At 37.0% G+C, this 24,747-nt stretch overlaps 1 protein-coding gene across 3 annotated transcripts in view; it reads left to right on the top strand.

The window, feature by feature from the left end:
- Positions 1 to 24,747, top strand: part of NLK (nemo like kinase) — a 118,058-nt gene that overhangs the window by 69,909 nt on the left and 23,402 nt on the right. For all 3 annotated transcript variants that reach the window (XR_012155435.1, XM_073315702.1, XM_073315701.1), the window contains exons 4-7: positions 14,824 to 14,930; positions 16,849 to 16,934; positions 17,870 to 18,079; positions 20,714 to 20,815. Coding sequence is in view for 2 of the 3 variants with exons in the window: in XM_073315702.1 (XP_073171803.1) it covers positions 14,824 to 14,930; positions 16,849 to 16,934; positions 17,870 to 18,079; positions 20,714 to 20,815 (505 nt within the window). In the remaining variant the exon portion in view is untranslated. The remainder of the gene's footprint in view (positions 1 to 14,823; positions 14,931 to 16,848; positions 16,935 to 17,869; positions 18,080 to 20,713; positions 20,816 to 24,747) is intronic.

The raw sequence follows: 24,747 nt of genomic DNA on the forward strand, positions 1-24,747 counted from the left end.
CAATGTAGATTTTTCTCCATGTCTGGAATTAGAGGTGAAGTCAATCTTGGAATTGGTGCTTAGAAATTGCTTACACAAAATATTGAATGTTTAATTAGACTAGTCTGTAGTGAGATGAGTTTTCTGTACACTTATTGTATGTTGATATGTTACTTCCCCAAACACCTTTCAGGGTTAAGAAAACTGCAAGATAATTTGTAGCTTCACAATAATCTGCTGATTTTAAAAGCATTTGTGCAGTTGGGTCAGAATATTTAAAAAAAGCTTTTTAGGTAATGATTTGATAACACATACTTGTATAAAGCTAGGGACTGTTTATTTGGCTGAGTCAGGCATAAAAATCTTTACAGGATTTATTTGTGGGTTAAGTGTACCCAACTCATCAAACAGGATTGACTATTTCCACAGGATTTTCCATATAATTACAACATAGAATGCAGTACTTTTCCTCTGTGTGTAACTCTCAAGGTTGTATAATTCATTAAATATTTCTCAGCTTGCATAAGTGGCCAGATCCTACATCTCAAGGTGGCATAAAACTAAATGGTCACTCAGGCATTTCTGTCATGTTATCAAAAATACAAAGTGCTGCCTTCAGTTAGAAAGTGGTGTGTTGTGGGCTGGAATGGGGCATTTAGAGAATCTGAGTAGAATAGCAATTGTTAATTACAAAACAGAAATAGAAAAAGCATTCAAGAATGAACTAATAAATTCTAGTAAACGTTAGATTCTTCATTTTTTCTTTCTATTATCCTAACATTTTCAACTTGCAGAACCTTAAGAGAGTGGTGCTTATAGTACTGAAAATTGGTAAGGTTAATCTCATTCAAACTTGGTCACGTAAGGGAGGATGACATATGTTAAACTTGTAATGTCTGTGGTGGTTTTACACCTTTGTCTTGTATGCAAGATTTGGGGATAATTTTTAGTTGAACTTTTTTTGCAAAGAGTCTTCCAAATTTTGGATAGGCCAGTCAGTTTTGTGTGTGTGTACTAATAAGATGTGAGGGTAGTTCTAAGTTTTGTATAAAATAAAATACATGCTGTAAATAAACCAAAATTATTTAGACTTTAAATGCTACAGAAGGTCCTTTAAAAAAAAAAAAAGAGAGAGAGAGAGAGATCTGACTCCTTCAGGTAATATATATAATATGAGAAGATGAATATATTGCCTGAAGGAGTCAGATCTTTTTTTTTTTTCAAAAGGACCTTCTGTAGCATTTAAAGTCTAAATAATTTTGGTTTATTTACAGCATGTATTTTATTTTATATTTATACAAAAATTAGAACGACCTTTGCATCTTATTAGTAATACCGCCATGACTACAGGGGTCATTTTGCAGCATGTGTAACGTGTCTAAATTTTGTTAAGTCAGCTATTGTGCAGAAATCCTAAATTGAACAGTATAACCTCATCCCTCTAGTTTTAATGCCTTTCCTGGTTGAGATTGTGGAGCTGGTTAGAAATTTCAATATCTCCTCTCCCCCCCCCCCCCAAAAAAAAAGATGGTTGAACTAGGCCAGTGGTTCTCAAACTTTTGTACTGGTGACCCGTTTCATATAGCAAGCCTCTGAGTGTGGAAAAAAAACCTCCCCCCCATATAAATTAAAAACACTTCTTAATATATTTAACACCATTACAAATGCTGGAGGCAAAGTGGGGTTTGGGATGGAGGCTTACAGCTCGTGACCCCCCCGCCCCATGTGATAACCTTGGAACCCCCTCAGGTTTCCCAACATCCCCACCCAACCCTCCACCCCCGCCCATTTGAGAACCCCTTTGGTAGGCTGAGCCCTTCTGAGCAGATAAGGTTGGATGATGCTCCAGTTGCCTGAGAAGTTGCTCAAGTGACCATCTTTCAGAATGAGCCAAAGCTTTTCTTTGGGTAGCATTTTCAGGCTGTTCTGGCCTGTGCTGTTAAGCATTTAACTTTCATCTTTTTAATATAAACAAAAGCAAATGTTGAAGATTTAAGCCAAAAGCAGAAGAGTTGAAAGGGAACTACTGTGACTTGGCTTGTTCAAGCATTTCTTGCCATCGTACTGCTGCCCTTTGTTAGCTTTCTGTTTCCAGTTTTTATTTATACCACTTTGTTGTGAATTGTAAACTGACCAGAGATAAATTACACCATCAAATCCTGTTGGCAACTCGAGGGCAGTCCATGATATTGAAATAGCCATTGTAAACTTCCATCAGTATGATGGCTGCAAACCATTTCCAGAAATTTTAAAAAGAAGTGTGTATGTGTAGATACACATACATATTCACACAGATAATATATTTTTGTTGGGGAAATCATTGTATTTCCTATATTTTTGTATAAAAAAACCCTAAATTTCTACACAAGGTAACATCCATGAGTATTTAGAACTAGGTACTGATATTTTTCTGCAATGTTATCCTGCATACATGGTAGTGCTCAAGTTGAAACTGATTAATTCAATATCCCACATTTGTTCATTATACAGTCTGCTTATCCTACAGGAAGCTTTATTGTATTTGGTTTCAACCTCTAACTGAGCTCTTTGGAGTTTGAATATATCAGTTTTGTGGAGTATTGCTGGGCTTTTGGAAGGCTCTTTTTACTGGTTGATCAGGTTATTGTTATTTTTCTATTTTTGATCAATTTAACTATTTTTTTTGACCAGCTGAAAATTTGTCATTTTTTTATATTTAGATAACCTTTGCTTGGGAAATAAACTATTTTGTTTTGTTTAAATATAATACCTTATATTGATTGCTGCATAAAAATATGAACACATTTCAAGGTCAGTGATTCTAACCGAAGTGCATGCAGATTTTCTGTTTCATACCAAGTTACTGGTTGCAAAGATGGGATATTCTTTATGGTTGGCTCTTTCATAGGAACGATAGATAATACTCCAATCAGTGTGCATAGCTATTTCTTTCATGTGGACAGCAGTGTCTGAGACAAATAATCTTCATAAATTGGATTTCAGTTATCAGCGCTTGTTAAATGCCCTCATTTTATTACGCGTCATATGAGTTATAAATCAGATCTAGGTTAAGGATTGCTTCCTCTTTGGGACTGTACTATCAAGAATATTTAAATTGGGTAACCATAATCTGTTATATAGATGTTTTTGAACAATTCTATATGTAAAAGAACAGAGGCATTCATTTTTTTCATAAATGTAACTGATTTTAAGGATAGTGTATTGACAGTGTTTTAGAAAACTCTACATAGGAGTTTTGATTTTCGTTTCTTGACATTTAGATTGTATTGTTCATATGAAACTATTTTATCTTGTGGTCTGATTGCTCCTTTCCAGGGAAATGATTCTCCTATAGAGGCGACAAGTGGCATACTTGGTTAAAATCTGTTACGTTCAATGCACCAGTTCATATTTGCTTTTAAAAATCATGCTTTTTAATAGGTTTGTTTTAATTTTTAGATAGATTTAGTGCACATAAAAGCTAGCATTTTGATTTTTTATTATTTTTTTTTAAATTCAAGTAGATTCTGTTTATTCATTATTTTTGGGTGCCTAGGAAGTTTATTATTTTTAACCCGTTTGCTCTGGGAGTCAGTTTCTTGACATAAACCATTGCAACAATTGAACACTGAAGACCCTCACCGTAGAGGTATTGAAGAAAAATTAATGTATGAGAGCTTCATTGTATATGTTTGTTTTTTCCTTGTTTCTGTTACTACTAATGGTAAGTGAACTTGAAGTTGTCCATTTGAAGTTTTAACAGTTTATTTTTAAGAAAATAGCTCTAGAAGTTATTGTAGTTACTGTTCACACAATGTCCAATTCAGGGAAACAGTAATTAAATTTTCATGGAACTTGAATTTTTTAAAAAAGTGTCTGAACTTGGGAAAAATTAACAAGTAATGATAGGGACTGCCAACTCTTCTCCCTTAAATCACCACACGTTTTCAAGATGGTAACTACTTTGGTTATTGCCAATTCAACCTGAATTTGTTACTCCTGGATTTCCTTCAGAGGTTGGTTGCTCATTAGTTTAGTGACTTGTTATAGCGATTTTCCACTTAAGATTTCATGTTGGCAAGCAGGGTAAACATGGTAAACATCTGGAATGTCACTGAAAAATTCCATCTCCTGATAAGGAGGAGCCATACCCAAATATTTGGCTTTGCTAATAGACACAAGGGGATAAAACTAATAGGTACCATATTTCCCTTGTTATGTATTGCATATAATGAAAATGAGGGTAAAAGTCTCTTCACAAAATGTAGATCTTGGTTCCTTGTCCTGTAGAACTTTTGAAGGTTCAACATCCCACCTTTTAAGATGTAAGACTTCACAATACACATGTTCCAATCCCTCTACCTCCCGAAAAGAAGTCCTCCAGCAAAACTAAGGAAGACCAGACTTGGCATTCTTGATATTTCTAACGGTTAAAAAGGAAAAAATCAGAATCATCGTCCCCTCTACTTTAACATGCACCTTTAAACCTCTGTACATCTCTTGTAAAAGGAAACATTCCAATCTTTTTTTTTAAAAAAAAGCTCTTTGTAGGTCAGTATACGAGAATTCTAGTCCTAATAACCCACTTTTAGTTGCATTCTGTTTAATATGGAATGTTGTTTTAATGTCTGTATATGAATTTCCTTTGAGGTTTTGTAGAATTAATTGCTTCACTGTTGCCAAGTACAGTAACAGCACACGTTGCAGATGTGTACCTGTGCTGCTGAACGTGAACTAGTAATGGGCAGATGCCATGGAATGTTATGCTAAATGCATTCCATTTGCCAAGGAAACGTCTAAGATGCGGAACCTAGAAGCTTTTCTGGGAAAGGGAGATGTCAGTGAAAACAGGCTGGATGAATCTTTTATTTCCTTGGTGAATAAGCAAAATCCCAAGCTCATCTGGTGAGTGAATTTAAGGCCTGAATACTTAAAGACTGGATTGAGTAGAAGGTCAGGCTGTGGCTTTGAGTATAGAACGGTTAGGGGTGGCGGGGGGTAGCCTTACAATTCTGAAAACCAAGGATTTGTCTGGTCTACACAGACCTAGGTATAACACAATAATGAAATGAATTATTATTCACAACTTCAGTTATTTTAGTGCATATCTGTGTGTTAATGCTTATTTCAGATGGAGTGTCCTATTTTGCTATAACTAACTATTAAAAACTTATATGTGTTGATTTAGCTATTTTGATTCCAGTTAAACAAGTAGTATTGTAAGATTAGAAGTAGGAAGGCTGAGAGGAGCCCTAGTTCAGGAGTGCAGTTAAGTACACACTAACTTTCTGTAATTTTGACTTGATGATGTGTATAGTGTTTATTTTAGAAAGCTCTCATTCTTTCATGTCTGATTCAAATCTTTTCTACTTTTATATGTAACCCGTTTATTAGCCATCTACCTCTAGCTTGTGGAGGATGATTTATTTAATATAATAGTAATAAAATATTATGGATGAGAGTAGTCTAATGTGGCTGCTTGTGAAGCACATACTCCGTATCTAAAGAGGATTCTAGGGAGATGACCCTTTTTCCCAGATAAATGTAAATCCTTAGACTAAAGGTAGTTTGGCAGCAATGAAAACTTTTCCTCTGTTACGAGATCTACCAAATAGATGGGATAATCGTCATGTTCCTCTCTTATTACACAGAATCTGGTGAGGTTTAACTTTTATAAGTTATTTATAACTCATAATTCTAATTTTTGTATATTCTAAGTTTTCTAAATTTGGAACAAGCAAGTTTTTGCATTTTAAAATCTGTGATGATCGTTCAGTATATCTTACCTGTTTATTGATCTAATTGTCCCAATCTAACCTACTGAGGAGACGGCTATAAAGACGACATTAGGTAATGGTTGAGGCATTTGCCAGTCTCTCTATTTTTACAGAGAAAATAGCACAGAAAATACCTTCCTAACATTACTCAGTTTATTTCCATGTTGTAGCATGTATACATGGATAGAAATTTGAACTGTGCTTTTGTTTTTGCTGCAAGTACCACTCAAGTTCTTACTTGCGAGAAATTGTACATGCGCTTCTGTGGTAGGTTAGCTGTGTTGCTTGCACACCTCTCCAAGCTATTGACTGGGAAACTTAGCTTTTTTGCCATGATCTGCAGGTGCTGTTTGCCATCCTGAGCAGAAGTTTTTTGCAGACTTCATCATATTGCTGTTCTTTACACATACCTAACCTCCAACAGAACACTAAGGCTCATTCGCAAGCAGTAACAATTTACTTTACACAGGTGTAGAAGCTGTGTTTGATTGTTCAAAGTGAATCCATCTCTGAGCTGGAGTTGATGGCATGTCCCCATAACCATAGGCATGGAAATGGTACATAAAACACTGTGGTGCAGAAATCCATCCCCTGTTACTCAAGCTTAGATATTCATTCTGGTGGTATGATATGCCTAAACTCATAGCCCACTGTTAGCGTGACATAGGTACCCATTTATAAAGTGTTTGTCTGTTTAAAATATGCATAGGTGCCAGTCAGTTACCTGGTTAGAGCAGTCTAAGAATGCACTTTTTTACAAGGATTCACGACCATTAATTCTAATGGATGGTATTGCACTGCCGAATAACTTAATTTTGTTTCATTGTTTATGTTTAAATAACTTTACTGAAAGTGGCATAACATTTATAGAAATAAAATCTGAACAATAATATACATAAAGAAAATATAAATAACAAACTTAGGAATCTAGCAATAAAAAACTCAATCCCCATGGAAAATATGGAGTGAGAATCTGTCCTCTACAGTAAATACCAGATAGTTGAATGAAAAATTTAGTCATAAGATTCCAAATGTTAAACAATCCATCTTGACAACATAGCTCAAATTATAGGGCGAGAAGATGGAGATCTAATGTCTTAATAAGAAGTTGTATACCCTCCGTATAGTACTGAAGGATTAATGGAACATCTGAATTAATAGTGCACCACTTTTCTAGTATCAATGCAAAATATTGCTTTCTAATCTTTTGTAATATTGAATTCTGCAACTGCAGAAAGACAGATGTTCTCCTTCTTGGCCAATAATTATTGCAGGCTTCTCTAGTCACTCTTTCTCTGAAGATTTTCCTGATTAAAGCTTATGCCAGAAGCAGCTGAAGATTAACAATATTGTCACTTTTTGTCAATCACATGTGTCAACCTGAATTGATGCACCGAAGGAAGAGATGTGCAGCGGACTTTCCCATTCTGTCTTAAGAGCTCTCTGACTGACAGTGTTTCATGAGACATGACCTGCACAAATGAATCATTTAAAAATTATTCCAGCTCCCAATGAGAAGGATGACTGGTCACACTATCAGAGTGCCTATTAGAGTACTCTGACCTCTCATTCTTTCACAGGACCTTTTCAAAATGTTATACAGTAGGTCTTTTTACTCTTTGAATTTCTGTCTTCTCCTTCCCTCTTCGTTACTCAACCTTCTTTCTTGCCGTCTTTCATAAACATCTTAAATCTGTTGCTTGTAGCATAATATGCCATGCTGCTTGCACCTGTTGAAAATGTGATATTTCTAAACCAATAAATTATGGTCTGCCTCCCCACCACTCCCTGTATTTTCTGAGTAAAGTCTGCCTTTTTCTCCCCTTTGTATTTTCTGAAGGGCCTTAGCTATGGACTGAAAATCTATTTTATGCATCAGAAAAATAGAAATACCTTTATTCCAAAAGCTGGAAAACCAGTTGGATAATGTCACTTGTAACTGAAGCTATAAATCCTAGAACCTCCTGTCTATGTGCACAAATGCACCACACTGACAAAGGAGTTATCGTTTGAGGCCAGATAAAAGTATACATTCATAGCCAGGAGTCTAACCCTAAATGATAAACCAAAGTGGTGTGGGGGTTTTTTGCCCAGCCTGATCAATTATACAGTCATTTACTAATTAGCAAAGTATCTAAGTTTATATAGCTGAACCAACAGTAAGAGTAAATATGCCGTATCTATGACTACGCTGAAGTTGGCATGTGACGTATCTTGACAGAATTTCAAAGGGGTGCAGCTTTTAAAATATATTTTCTCGGACACACGTGTTGAAAACAATTTCCATTTTTAGACTTTTGTCATCGTATTAGTTATATGGGCACAAGGGAAGCATGTTTTAATGATCTGACATAAGCTCAAAAGGGACAGTAATCTAATTGAGGAGTAAGATGCAAGAAAGAGGCATTTTGTATTGCTTCTTGCATTGATGAATTAAGCGCTAAGATTTCTGAGACATGGCCATCGGAAAATTTTTGTCAGCCTCCCATGGAAGTTTTTTCTGCTGACCAGGCCTCTTGTTGATCAGTGATATCAGTTCACACCTGCATGAATGTTACAGGATGAATGTCACTGATACCACCGAAAATGGCTAAGTGAAGGGTTCGTACAGCAGCATACACTGGCTAATGGCAAATAACCTATTTTTATTTTTGAAAAACTAACAGATCAAAATTGTATCTTTTCTGTGTAATCTTCATTTTATAGAAACAATCTGCTTTTTGGGATTTTATTTTTACTGTAGCCAAATATTGGTTTTGTGAGGTTTTTCCTTAGTATTGTCTGAATATGAAACCGCTTCTGTCTAGAAAATGTGCCTATAGTTAGGGAGATTTGTATACATACTGAAAAATATCAAGCAAAACAGCGTCAATGCTTTTCTTTGCTTTAACTTATCAATGACATGAATGTTAATCACAGTAACCCCTGTCAATTTTTACAAAACCGTGAATCATTAGCAGCCACCTTGGAACCACCTAAAATTTCCTGAAAGTGTTAAAAATATATATACTTCAAAATAACAGACAGTTTTATGATAAGTTAAATAATACTTGCCACTTATGTAGCCCCTTTGATCTCAGGATCTGAGTACTTTACAAATTAGCCTCATGACTCCCCTGTGAGGTGGATGATGACGTACCCATTTTACAGGCTAATCCAAAGTACTCTTAATTGACTTGCCCACAAGCCATTCATACGGTACCCAGGAGTCCTGTTTCCATCACCTGAATAAGTACTAAACACTGATTTTTCTTTCTTTGACGTTAGTTTCTTTTTTTAATGTGCATAATATTGGATCATTATTCCTCTTGCAGATTATGCATATGAGAGTGTAGTTTTTAGTCAGCCCCCCCGCCCCATTCCACTCTTATTGCATCATTAATCACTTCTTTGTCTTAAATCGTGACCACAAGATTGTGACTTTGTTGTTGAGCAAATAGAAATTACATAATGAGGAAAGTCTTAATATGTTAGCTTTGTGTAGAAATACTTTACAATATTTTGTCATTTTCTCAATATCCTATGTTCTCAATTCCAAATGTCTGAAGGTATTTATTTAAAAAAAAAAAATTGGTAGTAACTTGTCTGTCAGTTTGTCACCCATAAAAATACTTCTCCCCTTAATTTGTACTGCTTCTTACATTGCTTCCTCTTTTTATGCATGGCTGCATTTAACAGTTGTACTGCAGCCTTCCATGCATACTGTGCTGTATCGAAGCTGTAAACTGCAACAAGTGCATAATAATACAAGCACTTGAAGAATTTCCCATTTAAACATCAAATTAATTTAATCTTGAGTCTCAATAATTATATAATTGAGAGGATTTAGAGAATAATCTTAAAATAGATGGTGTAACTTATTGCAGGACCACAGGCCATGTTCGGTTCTCTCTTCCTTTCCCACGCCTTCAGGGAATGAATCTTCACTCATCATACCACTAGTTAAATAGGAGATTTTCAGACAAGTGGTTTTACTGGGCATCAGAGAGCCTGAACATTTTACTCTTGCCAACCAGAAGAACAGAGCCCACAACACCCCTTACGCAATAGATGGTGGTTCCACTGCCAGTTAATAATTAACATGGGTTGAGAGGAAATGCCAGCATATTTTTAACTATAAGTGAGGATATATAGAAATATAAATTTCATGAGATTTTATTCCATTAATTCTTATACTATTCTTAACCAGACCAGCCTTTTCTTATTTTGCATATTAATATGAAACAGGTGTATTACAGGAGAATTATAATTAATGGGTTATTGCATTTGGGAAGTGGCAAGAAGAAACAGACATGGCACCATGTCCTAATGTGCTAAAGTGGCTGAATGAGAGAATTCCTGTCTCTGTTTCAAAGGGCATCCTGAAATGTGAAAATTATAAGAACTTCTCTGGTTAGAAAATAAACTGTTGAAACCTTTTCCCATGGTAACATAGCAGTTGAACACATCTTCCACCATTTACTTCCCCAGGACCTTGCTAATTCATATTCTGCTAATCCACATACCCCATAACTTGCCCAAGACATGGTGGTCTCATCCCAACCTAAATCTGAGTTTTCTGAAACTTCTTTCCTTATTAATATACTATAGGTAAAGCTGTGAGATTGTCACGGAGGTCACCGAAGTCATGGATTCCATGATTTTTCCGTGACCTCAGTGACTTCTGGTGCAGTTGACATGGGGGTTGCCTGAGGAACTTGGGCAGCCCCTGGACCAGTTGCACCAGCTGCTGCTGGGGCAGTCTCAGGCCACTGCCTTCCTCCCACCCCCCAGCAGGAGTTTGTGGGGGTGGGGGGGAGGGGGGAGGGCCTCAGGGCAGGGGGTTGGGGCACGGGAGGGGGTGAGAACTCCAGGCGGTGCTTACCTCAGGGGCCTCCCCGGAAGCGGCAACATTCCTCGGCTCCTCGGGGGAGGCAGTGCCAGGGGGTCTGCGTGCTGCCTTCCCTTGCAGGCACCGCCCCCGCTGCTCCCATCGACCACAGTTCCCGGCAAATGGGAGTTGCGGAGCCAGCGCTAGGGGAGGAGGCAGCATGCAGAGACATGTGGCTGTGCCTCTGCTTAGGAGCTGAGGGATGTTGCTGCTTCCAGGGAGGCACGGAGCTGAGTAGGGAGCCTGCCAGCCCAGCCAAACCCTCCACACCAGCACCAGCGTGGGTCCCAGGCCGTGCGCCACTACCGCGCCCTCCCCCCAACCCTCCGAGCACCTCTGGCACCCCTGGGCCACCATCCTCCCCAAGATTTAGTCGGGAGTATATAGTACAAATCATGGACAGATCACGGGCCATAAATTTTTGTTTACTGCCTGTATCCTGTCCATGACTTTTACTAAAAATACCCATGACTAAAGTGTAGCCTTAACTATAGAACATGAGTTATATTTATACATTATTGAAATTAAGTTAATGCATCCAGGAGCAAAGTACGCTTTCATGCAATATTCTTGGTTTGTTTACTTACTTGTCAGTTTGCAAAATTTACTAATTTTGGTGGGTCTCCAAGTCGGTGTGAATTAGTGAGAGTCTATTGTGATCCGCATTTTCCTTTATAATTGTTCTGAAGCAAACTGGTACACTTTGTAGTTCTAATTTTATACAGCTACTTAACTAATTATAGCTGTCAGTAGCAATTTTCATCTGCTGGTAATGTTCAGTTTAGCTCTGTAATGTAGCTCCAGTGACCTCCTACTGGCCAGCATATACTATAGATCAATTTAAATAGGAAAAATGCAAGTGTCAGTTAAAATATTTTATTGAAATCCCATAACTTTAGACATAGTCTGTTATTTTAGCTAAATATTAACAGGCCTAAGCAAAGGCATTGACCTGGTTGGGCACCAGCTGTTTAAGAGGCTGCCACATTTGCAAAAGACAGATACACTGAGCAAGTCCTGCTTTCACTCTTGTTTAGAGATCCTCATTAAATTATCCAGACACAATAATCAGATAGCTGCTGTTCAAGTTAATGGCACCTCTGAGCCCCTGTCAAGAGAGCTTTATTTAATGCGCAACAGACCTGGAGTGGTGCAGGTGCCATTTCAGGCCCTCATTTAATTTAAGCGGCTTTAGTTGGCATGACAACTAGTTGAGACATCTGGGAGACATTATGCTAGGGATTGAGATTTAGGAGGATTTGTGGTATAGCAAAACAGAAATCTTATAATAAAGTGCACAGTATTGCTTTTGGGTTTTTGAATATTTTATTGGAAAATGTAGAATTTCAGGATAAGTTGCAGCCAGCAGGTAAAAGGAAGTGTAAAAAGGCTGGCATACCTATTAAAAGGAGGCCTTTGCAAAGTGAAAATTGCTTTATTAAACTAAAAATTATTGTATTCCGATGTTGCTGAACTTTTCTTTGGGTTACATTTACTAGAGAAGTTCTAGGGAAGTTTTTGTTAGAAAATTATGTGATGTGTCATTAATTTATGAAATATAACTCAGTGGGTTTTAGTACTGTGCCACTTTAAAAAATTGAATGCATTTTTAGATGATGTATAAAACCTGGTTAGATAGGGCACCTAAAAAATTGGATACTTGAAAGGAATGAAGTGACCGGTAATGTATATGAAGCAACAGACAGGTTTGGTGGGATAAGCAATCATTTGGCTGGGGAAGAAAGGAGGTTGCAGGATCTTACTGGGTCATCATACATGAGGTTTAAACTGTGCTGATTCACTAACCAGAGGAGTGGTAAGAAGAAGGGGTCGAAATTCCTGAGAAGGCTCGTCTGTTTATCAACTTACTGGCTTAGAGTTCAGAAAGATATCTGTCTCACAGTTAGTTTGCTGTCATTTGCAGAGTTATTTAGCAGAGGATTTAGCCTAGCTATAAGTATTGAGGTAGTGGATGCATCGACGATCTAGTGGTTTTACAGGTTAAAGGTGGGGTTTTTAAAAAGCACTCAACTCAGCATTGACTTAATCGTGTTCCCACTGCAATCATTGGTAAAGCTCCTATCGACGTCAATGGCTGCAGAGTTAGGGTCAACACTTTTGAAAATCCCACTGAAAGGTGCTGAGTTTACAGAATTGCCATGGCTGGTGCGCAACGGATAGGAATGCTACTGGATTTTGCCTCATTCATAAGGATTTTTGTTTCCAAAAGTCAGTGTCAGGTGTGGAAAGATAGAATTTTCTCTTCTGGATTAGTCCATACATTTTGTTATCCTGCTTCTGGCAGTGGCCTGATGCTTCAGAGGAAGGCAGGAAAAATATTATGCCCTTCACCAGTTGTGCAGTGCTGTATTTTTGGTGGGTGGAAGTTGAGCTGTTCCTGTCCCCTGCAGATGATCAGCTTATATCTCGAAGCACAGGAGAGCCGATTACAATTCTCTTATCTTGAATTGCAAATGAGAGAGTGTGGTTCAATGAAGAAGACACTGGACTGGGTCTTGAGAGACCTGTACTCTATTTCTGGCTCTGCAGCTGACCTGATGTGTGACCTTGGCAAGGCACTTCCTCTCTGTGCCTTTGTTTCCCCTCCTAACCTTTTTGGTGACTTGGATTGTATACTCTTTGGGCCAAGGAATATCTCTTAACTGTGTGTTTGTACTATGCCCACCACTACTATCTAACTAAAGCGGGGGCTCTAGGCATTATTATAATATTAATAATAATAATAATAATAGTGTATTGAAAATAAGGCCACAATATTTGACTGACCATCTGCAATAGTGAATACATTAAGTTACTTGTATATTAGTACAGCAAATCCCAGAATTTCCCTTTTCTTTTCAAATGTGGCTGTCCCCTGAAAAGCAGCTATGTCAACAGAGTATGTTTCTTTATTCTTTTATCAAACTTGCTCAGTTTATACATCAAAATAAGATTTTCTGAACCGTCAGCATTAGAAATTCAACCTGTTACTTGAAAATCAAGACATACTGGCTCTACTTCAGACTGTCCATCATTGCAGACGCTCATCAACAATAAAGAATGCAAATCAGTACTTAGCTGGCAATTTTGTTGATGCAGGAGGCAGAATAAAATACAACTTGCTTTTCAGCAGCTATGTAGGCTCTTGGTTGCTGACATGAGCAAAAATGCGTCAGTAAAGTAAGCAGATATGTCTGATGTGGTGAGCAGCTATCTTCAGCACCCAAGGTACCCTTTTTGGTTTTTTTTTTTTAAGAATTACCTTTTTGTCTATAACCCCGCATTCAGGAAATTGACAACTTCATCAATTTCCTGACAATGTTGTTTCTGTGTTCCCTCTGCTGTATTTCTCCATTTGTGAAAGATAGTATTTTGCAATTGCTGGTGCTGTCTGAGCAGACATGCCCCCCTTCTTAATTTACATCTCTACATTGATGTCAGCAAGAATAACAGCACTTGGAATATTCAGCTACTGTTATCAATCACCAGCAGGCTCCTACACCTGTTGCTTTGTGTGTGACAGCACACCAGTTGGTGGCTTTTGCCTTTTCTTCCACATAGAGGTGCTATTTTTTTAAATTAGAACTTGAAAGAGATTTACAACCAGTGATTTGTATGTGTGTGCATGGGAGGAGATTTGGAGCTTGTGGAAGTGAAATATTGATAGTACAGGTAGAGATGGCACAATGCATGCAGATACTGTACAAGCTTCCTATGAGAGCAATGCACTACTGACCTACAATACCCATGCTTGGGCTCTATTTTCCAACTGTATTGACCTCTATCAACTGGTCTGGTTATGTGATGTGGATAAATTTCCACTAAGGATTAAGGTGATGCCACCAGCATCGCATGTAATTTATTATTTAATAAGAATTTTGAGCCCAAAATTACAGGTTTTAAAATACAATTAAATTAACACTGGGCATCTTATCCTTCATGAGCCATGTTTTGGCTTTCAAATAATTTTGTAATGTATATTCATAAGTGTAAATGTGGCTTTGTTCAGTAATTAAGTTTTCTCTTGTAACTAAACTGTCAAGTAATTCTTGTGGAGGTCTGGAGATTTGACCTCTATTATATCAGTCAAGAAGCTTTATTCTTTTGTTATTCTACAGCTTTGAGCTATAAGAATTAAAATTCTTGTGAGCAAGAGTAACTGTTTCAAATGGATTATATGCTGCACTTTCTGTACTTTCCTTAACTAATAACTTGAAGATACGTTGTCACTGAATTGATGCAGAGTGACCTCCATAAGATTATCGTCTCTCCTCAACCTCTCAGCTCGGATCATGTCAAAGTTTTTCTTTACCAGATTTTAAGAGGTAACTTTTTTGTTTAAAACTGATGAAACAATATTGAACTAAGTGGTGTATTCTTTCTTGGTAATTTTCTCTTGGGAGTAAAAGTTCAGAAACTAGTGAGGCAAGTCTTTGTAATGTGTAGAACAAAATATATTTAACACATTGTTTTGTTACTTAATGTTGTCTTTGAAAGAATAGCAAAGGTGTACACGAAGCTCTTGGCCTTGCTGCTTTTTTAGGGTACTGTATGTATGAAGGTGGCAATCCTTGTTCTTTAACCTGAATGACTTCTCTAATGGTTACTGAAAAGATGAAGCGCAACACTGATTTTTTTTAAACTATAGATCTTATGAAGTAAAGTGGCCTTTTGGATTAGGCTGCCGAGAAGACACCTGAGGCCATCCTATCTGGTGAATACATTTTAGCCAGAACTAAATATGATGCTATATTGTAAAACAAAGTAACTGAAATTATTGTAGAAGTGGCCACTAAAATTGGCTCAGTAAAAATAATCTCATGATAATACTGGTTATACATTTAGATCTTTCAGTGGATTCGGAAATTACAGATTCAGTTTACTGAGTTGGACTTCTGACTTTTGATGAGGCTAAACTGCCTCACTTCCCATGTGTTTTATTTGTTTTCCACAATGAAAATCAGCTGAAAATAAACAGAAGCCATTTTTTCTTGATAAAAATAGTTATTGGGTCATATTCAGCAATGTCAGAACAAGGAGGTGTAAAGTACATCCAAAGGCGGTATTATCCCCCAGCCAAGCCTGTTGAACCAGAGGAGAGGTTTATCCCTCTGAAGGACATATTGTGTTTGTGCCTCTGATATGAGTTGGCTTCAGAGTAAGTGATAGTACACATCAATTTTAATTTCCATCAAGATGACAATGTCATGCTGCCGGTTGGATCCTCTTCTGTGAATAATTTTTTTTTATTCCATCTGCCCTGGTCACTTGACCTTTGACCTCAGCACTACCCATTTTGTCCCATATCCCTAAGTGAGGATCTGGTCACTTTTCTGTTGACCAGATTTTGTCCACTACATTCCAGTACCTAATGAACTTCACACCGACTAATTACTTTCATGGACGCTTACTCCATGGTGAGCTTTAGTGAGGTGCTTCCTGAATTTTTTGTTTGTTTGTTTAAAATGGACTGAAGTTGCAACCACAGAGACTAAAAGCACAGGGGAAGCAGCTGTGAGGGGGATAACTAATGTGAATGGTGTGTCCTTCTCCCCTCCCAGCCTGATGAAAGTTGAAAGGCCTCTAGTGGCAGGGACCAAATGCTCTGAGTTGCTTTGTTTTGTTTTGAAATTTTTTGTAGTAATAAAGTTAGCCCTCAGTAAAGGGCCTTGGGCTAAACTGTAGTTTGGGACTTTATTTTACATTCCATGGCTGGTGTATCTGCACATCGGTTTACAAGGTAATAGAGAACAGAAAATCATTACAGCAACTGTTAGCTGTAAAATAATTACATTGAACCAAAACCTATGTTGTATATTGTACAGCCTCACCCTACTTCCTCTTGAACACTCCTCTTAAAAACATCTAGTTATGCTTCAATTGAACGTTAGTGCTTCAGAAATTATGTAATTGAAGTAGATATATTTATTTATAAGAACTGTTTATAATGATGATTTTTATACAATAATATGTGTACTTTTATAGCAAAAGAGAGGAAGAAAGTATATGTTGAAAAGTATGTCTGCTTAAATAATTTGCTCTCTATGACCTGGATCCTGCAAAGACTTATTTATATGTTTAACTTCATTCTTGAGTAGTAAAGTAGTGAGGTAAAGTTAATGGGACTACTAGCAGTGTGTAAAGTTAAGCAGATGCATAAGTCTTTGATGATGCCTTTCAGGAAAATATGCCTTCAGTCATAGGTTATAGTAGAGAATGTATTTACTTTGTTTAATATTTCAGGTCTGAAATATCTACATTCAGCTGGGATTTTACATCGAGACATTAAACCAGGGAACCTACTTGTGAACAGCAACTGTGTTCTTAAGGTGGTATCTAAATTTATTTAAAATTTGTACAGTTTATTATATATCGGGGTCATGGTCAAAGAGATTTGTACTTTAATAAAATCTTTCCCCAGTTAAGTGTGTTCATAAGTAAAAACAGCCCCACACCTCCCCCCCAGAAAAACAAGAGTAAAGCTATACGAACAGAAAAATTTTTCCACTGACTTCAGCAGGAACTGCTGTGTGCTTAGCAGGTTTGAAAAGCCTGTAATACGTTTAAGTGTTGCTACAACACTGTCAGTAACACATTGCCACCGTGAAGGTGGCAATGAATGCTGGAGATTTCTCCCTTAATTTATTTTTATACTTTTAAGGGTGAGGAAATGTGTCCTACTGTAATTAAACCAGCTTTATTTGTTTTTAATTTAATTAGGTCCTTATTTTGAAAATCTTGTCTGGCTACTTTTTCCTTTATCCTAGTAAAAAGAAACTATAAAAAAAATTAAGAACAGCAGCAGTCTGTAGTGACAGGAAAGGCGAAATCTCACTGCTGACATCTTTAAGGAGCACCATCACAAAAGGAAATGTGTATTGGAATGAATCATTTTGAGCCCAGGAAGTTGTCAGTGATCTTTTAAGGGCAAAATGCTGGATTGGGATTTTAATATTAAACTTGACAGTGTAATGCCAGCTGAAAAATATATTGTCATGTCAAGAAAATCTAAATAATTGTAGACATTTTAGGTGTTTAAATATTTATGCAACTAAACAACATACTTGGCCCTCCTCAAAAACAAACACTTTATTTAAATAAATAAGTAAATAGAGCTTGCTTATGCAGTTATTGCAGTATGCAGACTTTTAAAAACAATTAATGCTGGTTTGGGATTTTATACTTTGTTACTAAAGACATATCTGTGTGACATGCACTAAGTATTTTGGTAATTTTTTTTTATTTATTTACCTTCTCAATTTAGATTTGTGATTTTGGATTGGCCAGGGTGGAAGAATTAGATGAATCTCGTCACATGACTCAGGAAGTTGTCACTCAGTATTACCGGGCTCCGGAAATCCTGATGGGCAGCCGTCACTACAGCAATGCTATTGATATTTGGTCTGTGGGCTGCATCTTTGCAGAACTACTTGGCCGAAGAATATTGTTTCAGGCACAAAGTCCCATTCAGCAGGTATAACTACATTTAACTGTAAAAGTCTTCCCTGTATTGTACTGCAGAATTCCTTGAAACGATCGCATTTGCACCTCACACCTCTGCTCTTGTATTACCTGCTTTACACATAAGGCAAAACACTTTCCAGTTTGGTCTGTGTGGAAATAAAGTGAATGTGATCTCACTGGGACCAACAGATTTTACCATTTAGCAAAAAGAAAAAAACCTTTACGGGGTTTCAGTTGATATTTACATGCTTGTACTGTGTACACGGTGCTGCATTTCAACTTAATTTAGAAAAAAATAAATTTGGCAAGTAGTATGATTAATGGTCAAATTGCTTCAGGATTGTTTTAGCAGAGTTCAGAATACATGAATTTAAACAATATTTTGATCTGTTGTATAATTAATGAATGATTTTAAAAAGAATTTAAACAGTAGATCGGAATACTCCCCCAACACTGAAACCTTCAGATTGTCAAACATAAGATTTTTAAACAAACAAAAAAACAAACAAAGCCTTATATGCATATGCCCTTTTGATGTTCCTCAACCTTGTTCTGGAAGAAGCAATTCTCAGGATGAGGGTGTTAGTCTCACATCACCCTCATCTTGAGAACACATCAACAGGGGTTTCATCTGTAGTGGTGACTTCTGTGGTGTGAACAGCTGTCCTGTAGGAACTATACTGAGATGATCAACTTATTTAAAATCGGTCCCTGAAACATCAGTGTACCTACGGATGTTATAGGAACGCACCCCAGTGACTTAAAGATGGAAGTCTGACACTGAGCTGTTCAATATGGTTAAGGGGGGAAAGTTATAGTTAAATGTTAACTATATGGGAAACTATAGACGTGGGCCAGATTCTCAGTTGATGTAAATTGGCATTGCTCCATTGAAGCCGCTAACATCAGTTTACACCAGCTAAGGATCTGATCAGCTAATTCCACAGTGGTACTGCTGGTTTCATATTTACACTTATGTTTGGGTAATTTACAATATATACTTTCCCAATTTCAAAAGGAAGAAAACCCTAACGCATAAGCTATCTCGTTTCCCCCATCTGGTTATTTGTTTTACTACTTCAATACCTATACTTAAAGATAATTTGTTGGGAGGGTGGGGGCTAGACATATCCTCAACACCAAGCAAAAGTGTTAAGTGTGCAAACAGGCACCTTTATAGATTGGGATCTCTGCTGGAGAGTAGGAAATGATCTCATATTTGGAGGACTGGCAGCTTTAACAGCAACAAATGCTTTGGTGGTCTGTAAGCAATAATCACACTCTTCTATTTTGTACTGACAGTCAAAGTGGGTTGTCATCCATATTAGCCTGTACAATGATAATGGCTTTACTCTGCAGGGAAAGCTTTGCAGTTAATCCATTAGCTCAAGTTCATAATAGTCATATAGGAACATTTGGAACTTGAGTGCTAATCTGCCCCCTGACTTTTTCTAAGAAGTTTTACCTGGCATATGGCAATGTCTTTTTTCCACCATAAATATGCATGTACATGCACACGCTTGTGGGAAATAAGAGTAAAAAAAAAATCATACTATAAAGTATTTATTACATACACAAATAAAGAAATGTAAACAAGACAAACCCAAAACAAGGCATTCTCTCAGGTGTATAGGGTAGCGAATATCTTTTTGTTCTGTGTTTGTTCAGTGCCTATCCCAATAGGGTCCTGGTCCATGACTGGGGCTCCTTGACGCTACAATAATACTAACAACAACTGCCCTACAGTTGACTTGCTTTCCCACTACCCAAAACCAGACTACTCTTCCCTGGGTCCTGGGCAGGCCTTTTACTTTTATTTATTCTTGCCTCCCAAACAAATTCACCACTCATGTAATTTAACACCATTTCTTTACATCGGCAGTTCTACAAAGGAGATGAAATCATTCTTTATCTAATGGATAATTTAAATTCAAGAACATCTCATTTTAAAAGGCTACACAAATTTGAATACACATAGATTAAATGTCCATCAGTAGATATTTAGGCTAAAAAGAAAACTACAGCAGGTTCTGCTAAAGACGTTTTTCATGTTTTGATTCTTTGCTCTAAAGTAATATTAAACAGATTAAGCACTCTTGTTCACATAAGAATTTCTCACACTTGAAGGCATTGGAATTTGGCTATATATAATAGTTGGCATAGTAGTTCTGATTATAAGTTGTTTTATCACTGAAAAATATGTTGCTGTCTACATGCATTTGTATGTGGCTGTTTTTACCTGTCTTTTGTGGCTCAGTGCTTTTCGGTGTACTGTTGACATTCAAACAAGACTAGACGTTCAGTTTGTAGTATGCATAACGTATTTTAAATGGTATTTTCAAAAATTATAACAGAGCAAATCTAGTTTTTCAAAATTACAATAAAACGTTTCCATAAACCTATACTAAATACTCCCAAACATGGTAGTGAATGGTTTGTTTGCCTTTGCCTGTAATCTAGTTTTATTTTAGTGTCTTTTTAAAACTGATTGCACTTATGTAGTTTATTAAAAGTAAAATTTACCTTTGGCAGTTTATTTCAGACTGAATCAGACTTTACAAATCCATTGTTCCAGCTTTGTGTGAATTCAAAGATAAGCATATCTCTGAAATTAATCTCTAATGTGTGTATTCTGTACCTACAGTTGGATTTGATCACAGATCTATTGGGAACACCGTCACTGGAAGCAATGAGGACGGCTTGTGAAGGCGCCAAGGCGCACATACTCAGGGGTCCTCATAAACAGGTATGAATTGCACTTCGTTCATTCACACACACACACACACACACACGAATGAATTTTATATAGATATATAAAAATTCATTCGTGTGTGTGTGTGCGTGCACACACGCGCGTGCAATCTACTGAGCCTGCTCTTACCCTCTTCAAGACTGTCATTCAGTCGGAGTTTATAAATTTAGTGTTTCATCTGTGGGATTTTTCCCCCCTCAAACTTTCCATCTTGGCAACTAACAGACCAACAAAAAAGGCAGACACAGAACAATGGAATCCATTATTTTGTATACATCCTGTACAATAAAAGTATTAGCTTCATCTCTGTGAAATTCCATGTTTTATTAAGATAAACGTGTCTAAGAAGTTCATGGGGAAAACTAAAAATAATTAACGTAACTTTTATGCAAGAAGTTATCAGAAGTTTAAAAAACACCACCTGCCATTCTTCCCTATTTGTCACCTGTACTTTTATAAATAATTTATGTAAGCATCTCACCCATCTGTATTCATTAACGTGAACTGTTAACATGTTGCCTCTGCCTGTCAGCCAATCCTGAATTTACCCAAGTTAGGCTCTTGTATTAGCACTGATCAAAACTGCAGCTAGTCAAAATGCTGTTGAGACAAAGCAGTTTTTCCTTTGTAAATTGCACTTGCGGCTGCAACCTCACAAATATTTCTCTGACTGGCATGGGCAAAAACCTTCCAATTTTAGGACAGGCCGCATCATGATAGTCGCTTTAAAGGAGGATGTAAGGAGAGGCCTGGATTAAAATCAATCGTATAGTTCAGAAAGCTGCAGAGCCGCTTCTGTATTGGCAGGAGGTTAGATCAGTAGGTCTTTTCCACCTGTAATATCTAGTTCTGTGGAAACAGAACACGCCATCAGTTGACCGACAGATAGTAAAAATGAACATAACACATGGCATGTATATTTTATATCACTGAAAAATTTGATATATGTATGTTTATGTCTTTGTTCTTTCTTTATATTAACGTGAAGCGCCACGCTCATACCACAATAATAATAATACTAAAGAAATAAGTGCTTTGTGGATACACTGCTACATAATTGCAACTCAGGAGTTCCTATCTCCTAACCATGTTCAATTCAAGCTGCCTCTACACTGTTGTGGGATATTTTTTATATTTACTGTTGAAATGCTCTCAGGGTCTTCTCTATCAGTTTTAAAATAAGCCGTTTCGGTTTGCAAACAATTGAGGAGAATGTCCCTTAGTCTTCTAAAATATAAATATAAATATACTGTACATTTTTTTTAAATGAATACTAGACTGCTTAATTTGCAGTGTCTGAAACAGGAGTGTTTATTTTCTATGTTTTGCTTACAGATGCACTGGATCACAAGAAGTTATGAGCAAACCTATACCCAGCATTAGAAATGCATACCTTTTTAAAAAATAAAATAGTTTTAAGTTCTAAGCATTTATATCCCTTTGTGTCACAGTTTCCAAGTGCTGTACAAGCATGAGTCAGGCTTCATATGAGCACTGGGATCAGAACTCAGGAGTTCTTGTGTGCAAACCATGTACAATCCACTCCACCAAGATGCTTCACCAGTGTGTGATATTTTATGTATATAAATATCTCCTGAGGTCTAATCTCAGTGCTGATACTGGCCTTGGACACACCACTTAATCTGTCTCTTTATACCATCTGTATGATGGGGATAGTAACAAGAGTGGTAAGAGGCTTGACTAGTTCTTGTACAGCTCTTTGAGATTATAAAGTGATGTTAATGATAGAACATTTCTAGTGCTCTGGATTTGTACATACATTGAATCTCAGGAAGGTATCTGTAAGCAAACTGCTGAAAATAAACTACTATTTCAGATACTGCAAAACAGGCAGTCTAGCATCAATTTTTTAAAAAAATTTAAAGTGTACAGTCCTGTACAAGATCAAGGACATTCCTCAAATGCTTTAAAACCAAAATTACCGATTTCAAAAATGATAGAAAAAATGAGAGTATTTCTAGGGTAAAAAAAAAAGGGGGGGGATGGGTGGGTGCGGGGGGGGGGTTATGAATAATACAAGAGAAGGTTTATGGGCTCTTCAATTCTTGTTTAACCCCTGGTATGGCTTGCACATGAGCAAAGTTAAGCACATGTGCTTAATTCTTTGTAGTATCAGACCCATAATTTGTTTAAGGAATTCCATGAATCCATATCTAAGTTCTAAGGAATGAGGAAGATAAGAAGTTCCTCATGAATACATAAAAAGAAAAGGAGGACTTGTGGCACCTTAGAGACTAACAAAGTTATTTGTGCATAAGCTTTCATGAGCTACAGCTCACTTCATCGGTACTCCTTTTCTTTTTGCGAATACAGACTAACACTGCTGCTACTCTGAAACCTGTCATGATACATGTTTGTCATTTCTCCAAACTTTTATAGTAACAATTGCTATCCTTCACTGGTATGTACTTAACTATAAAACATAATTTGAGAGCAGTGGTACATAGAAAGTTAGAAACAGAAAAACCTGATCTTAGAATGAGTTTTATGCTGTGGGAGAGGTTCTGTATCCGTGAACTTTTCTTTTCAGGGGATAGTGTTGGACACGGAGTGACGGGAGCTAAATACAATTTAACAGCCTCTGTAGGAACTGAATTTATGTTTACATATTTAACTACAAGCCAGTACCACTTCTGTCTAGTTGAAGGTAGTGAATACTGAGAATAGTAAATGCCAAAAATAGCAATACCACACCACCCTCTAGAGAAAAATTTCTGCACCCCAGCAGAATCTGTCTGATATTTTGCATCAAACAACTGCATAATAACAGACGAGGAAGATTTATTGATGTGTTGCTGTATGTTCAGTGTGATGTAGTAAGTTAAATATTGTAGGTATGTGTAATGTACTGTGCTAGCTGTTGTCCTTGTGACATTGATGCAGAATGGATACAGACACTAATGCTGGTAACTAAGACGTGGATATGGGGGACTTGATAGCCATCAGATCCTATGCTCTGACATGAATGTGTGCCATATAAATACCTAAATAGACACATCACCACCTGCTGTCTGTATGGTGTAAATGATAGCTTTTCTGATATTCTGATTTGAATGCCTTAGGAGCTGCCTTTATATTTTGTATCAGCAAATTTCATGCGTACTAAAAATACTTGTGCACTTTTGTAGCACCTTCCATTTCAGGGGTCTTAAATCAAATTGAGTTAGTTTTTGCCCTAATTTTCACCGGTGTCTTAAATATATGGTTGCACATTGCCACAGATGGGTTTTGTAAAGTAGTCTACTCACACCTGTTGTATTAACTCATATTGTAAAAGAGGCCATGAAGATCTCTGACGCTATATTTGAAAATAAACACATGTAAAGCTGCAAGTACACTTCACACCAATATGTTATGGAAATAATACCTTTGCATAAATTAGCAAGCAGTATAAATTTTAAATAGTTCTAATTAGATATTTGAGTGATGCTCAATCAGTAGCAGCAAAGAATTGTCCCAAAACAACCCATGTGAATCCTTTCAGGAATTCAGGTTTTTTTAAAATGCTGTATAAACAAGTGTTCAAAACACAAGCTATCACCAAACTTGTGAAGGAATTTCGAATTTCTTTCTAAACCAGTCTAGACACTGTAGAACCAGATGAGTTTTAGTCCTCTAAATTTGTTTGAATATCTTTGATGGTGTTAGATGCAGCTTTTTAAAATCTGATTTTTCTGCCCCCCACGTCCACCCCCACATATACTCCCACCAAAAAAGTCCTTTGAGGGGAAAAAAGCAATCAGGAAAAGCACCATCTAGATTCCATGAAAAACTACGCAGGTTCTCAAAACTCACTCCTCTGGTGCTGGTATGAGCTTTTGCCGTGTGAAAATGCAGGGGATTATATTGTGTCTGAAAAGGTTCTGATAAGATTATTCTTCTAGCTATATTTAGAACTTCAAGTA

The sequence above is a fragment of the Lepidochelys kempii genome, chromosome 17 (assembly GCF_965140265.1).
Source record: "Lepidochelys kempii isolate rLepKem1 chromosome 17, rLepKem1.hap2, whole genome shotgun sequence".
NCBI lineage: Eukaryota > Metazoa > Chordata > Testudines > Cheloniidae > Lepidochelys > Lepidochelys kempii.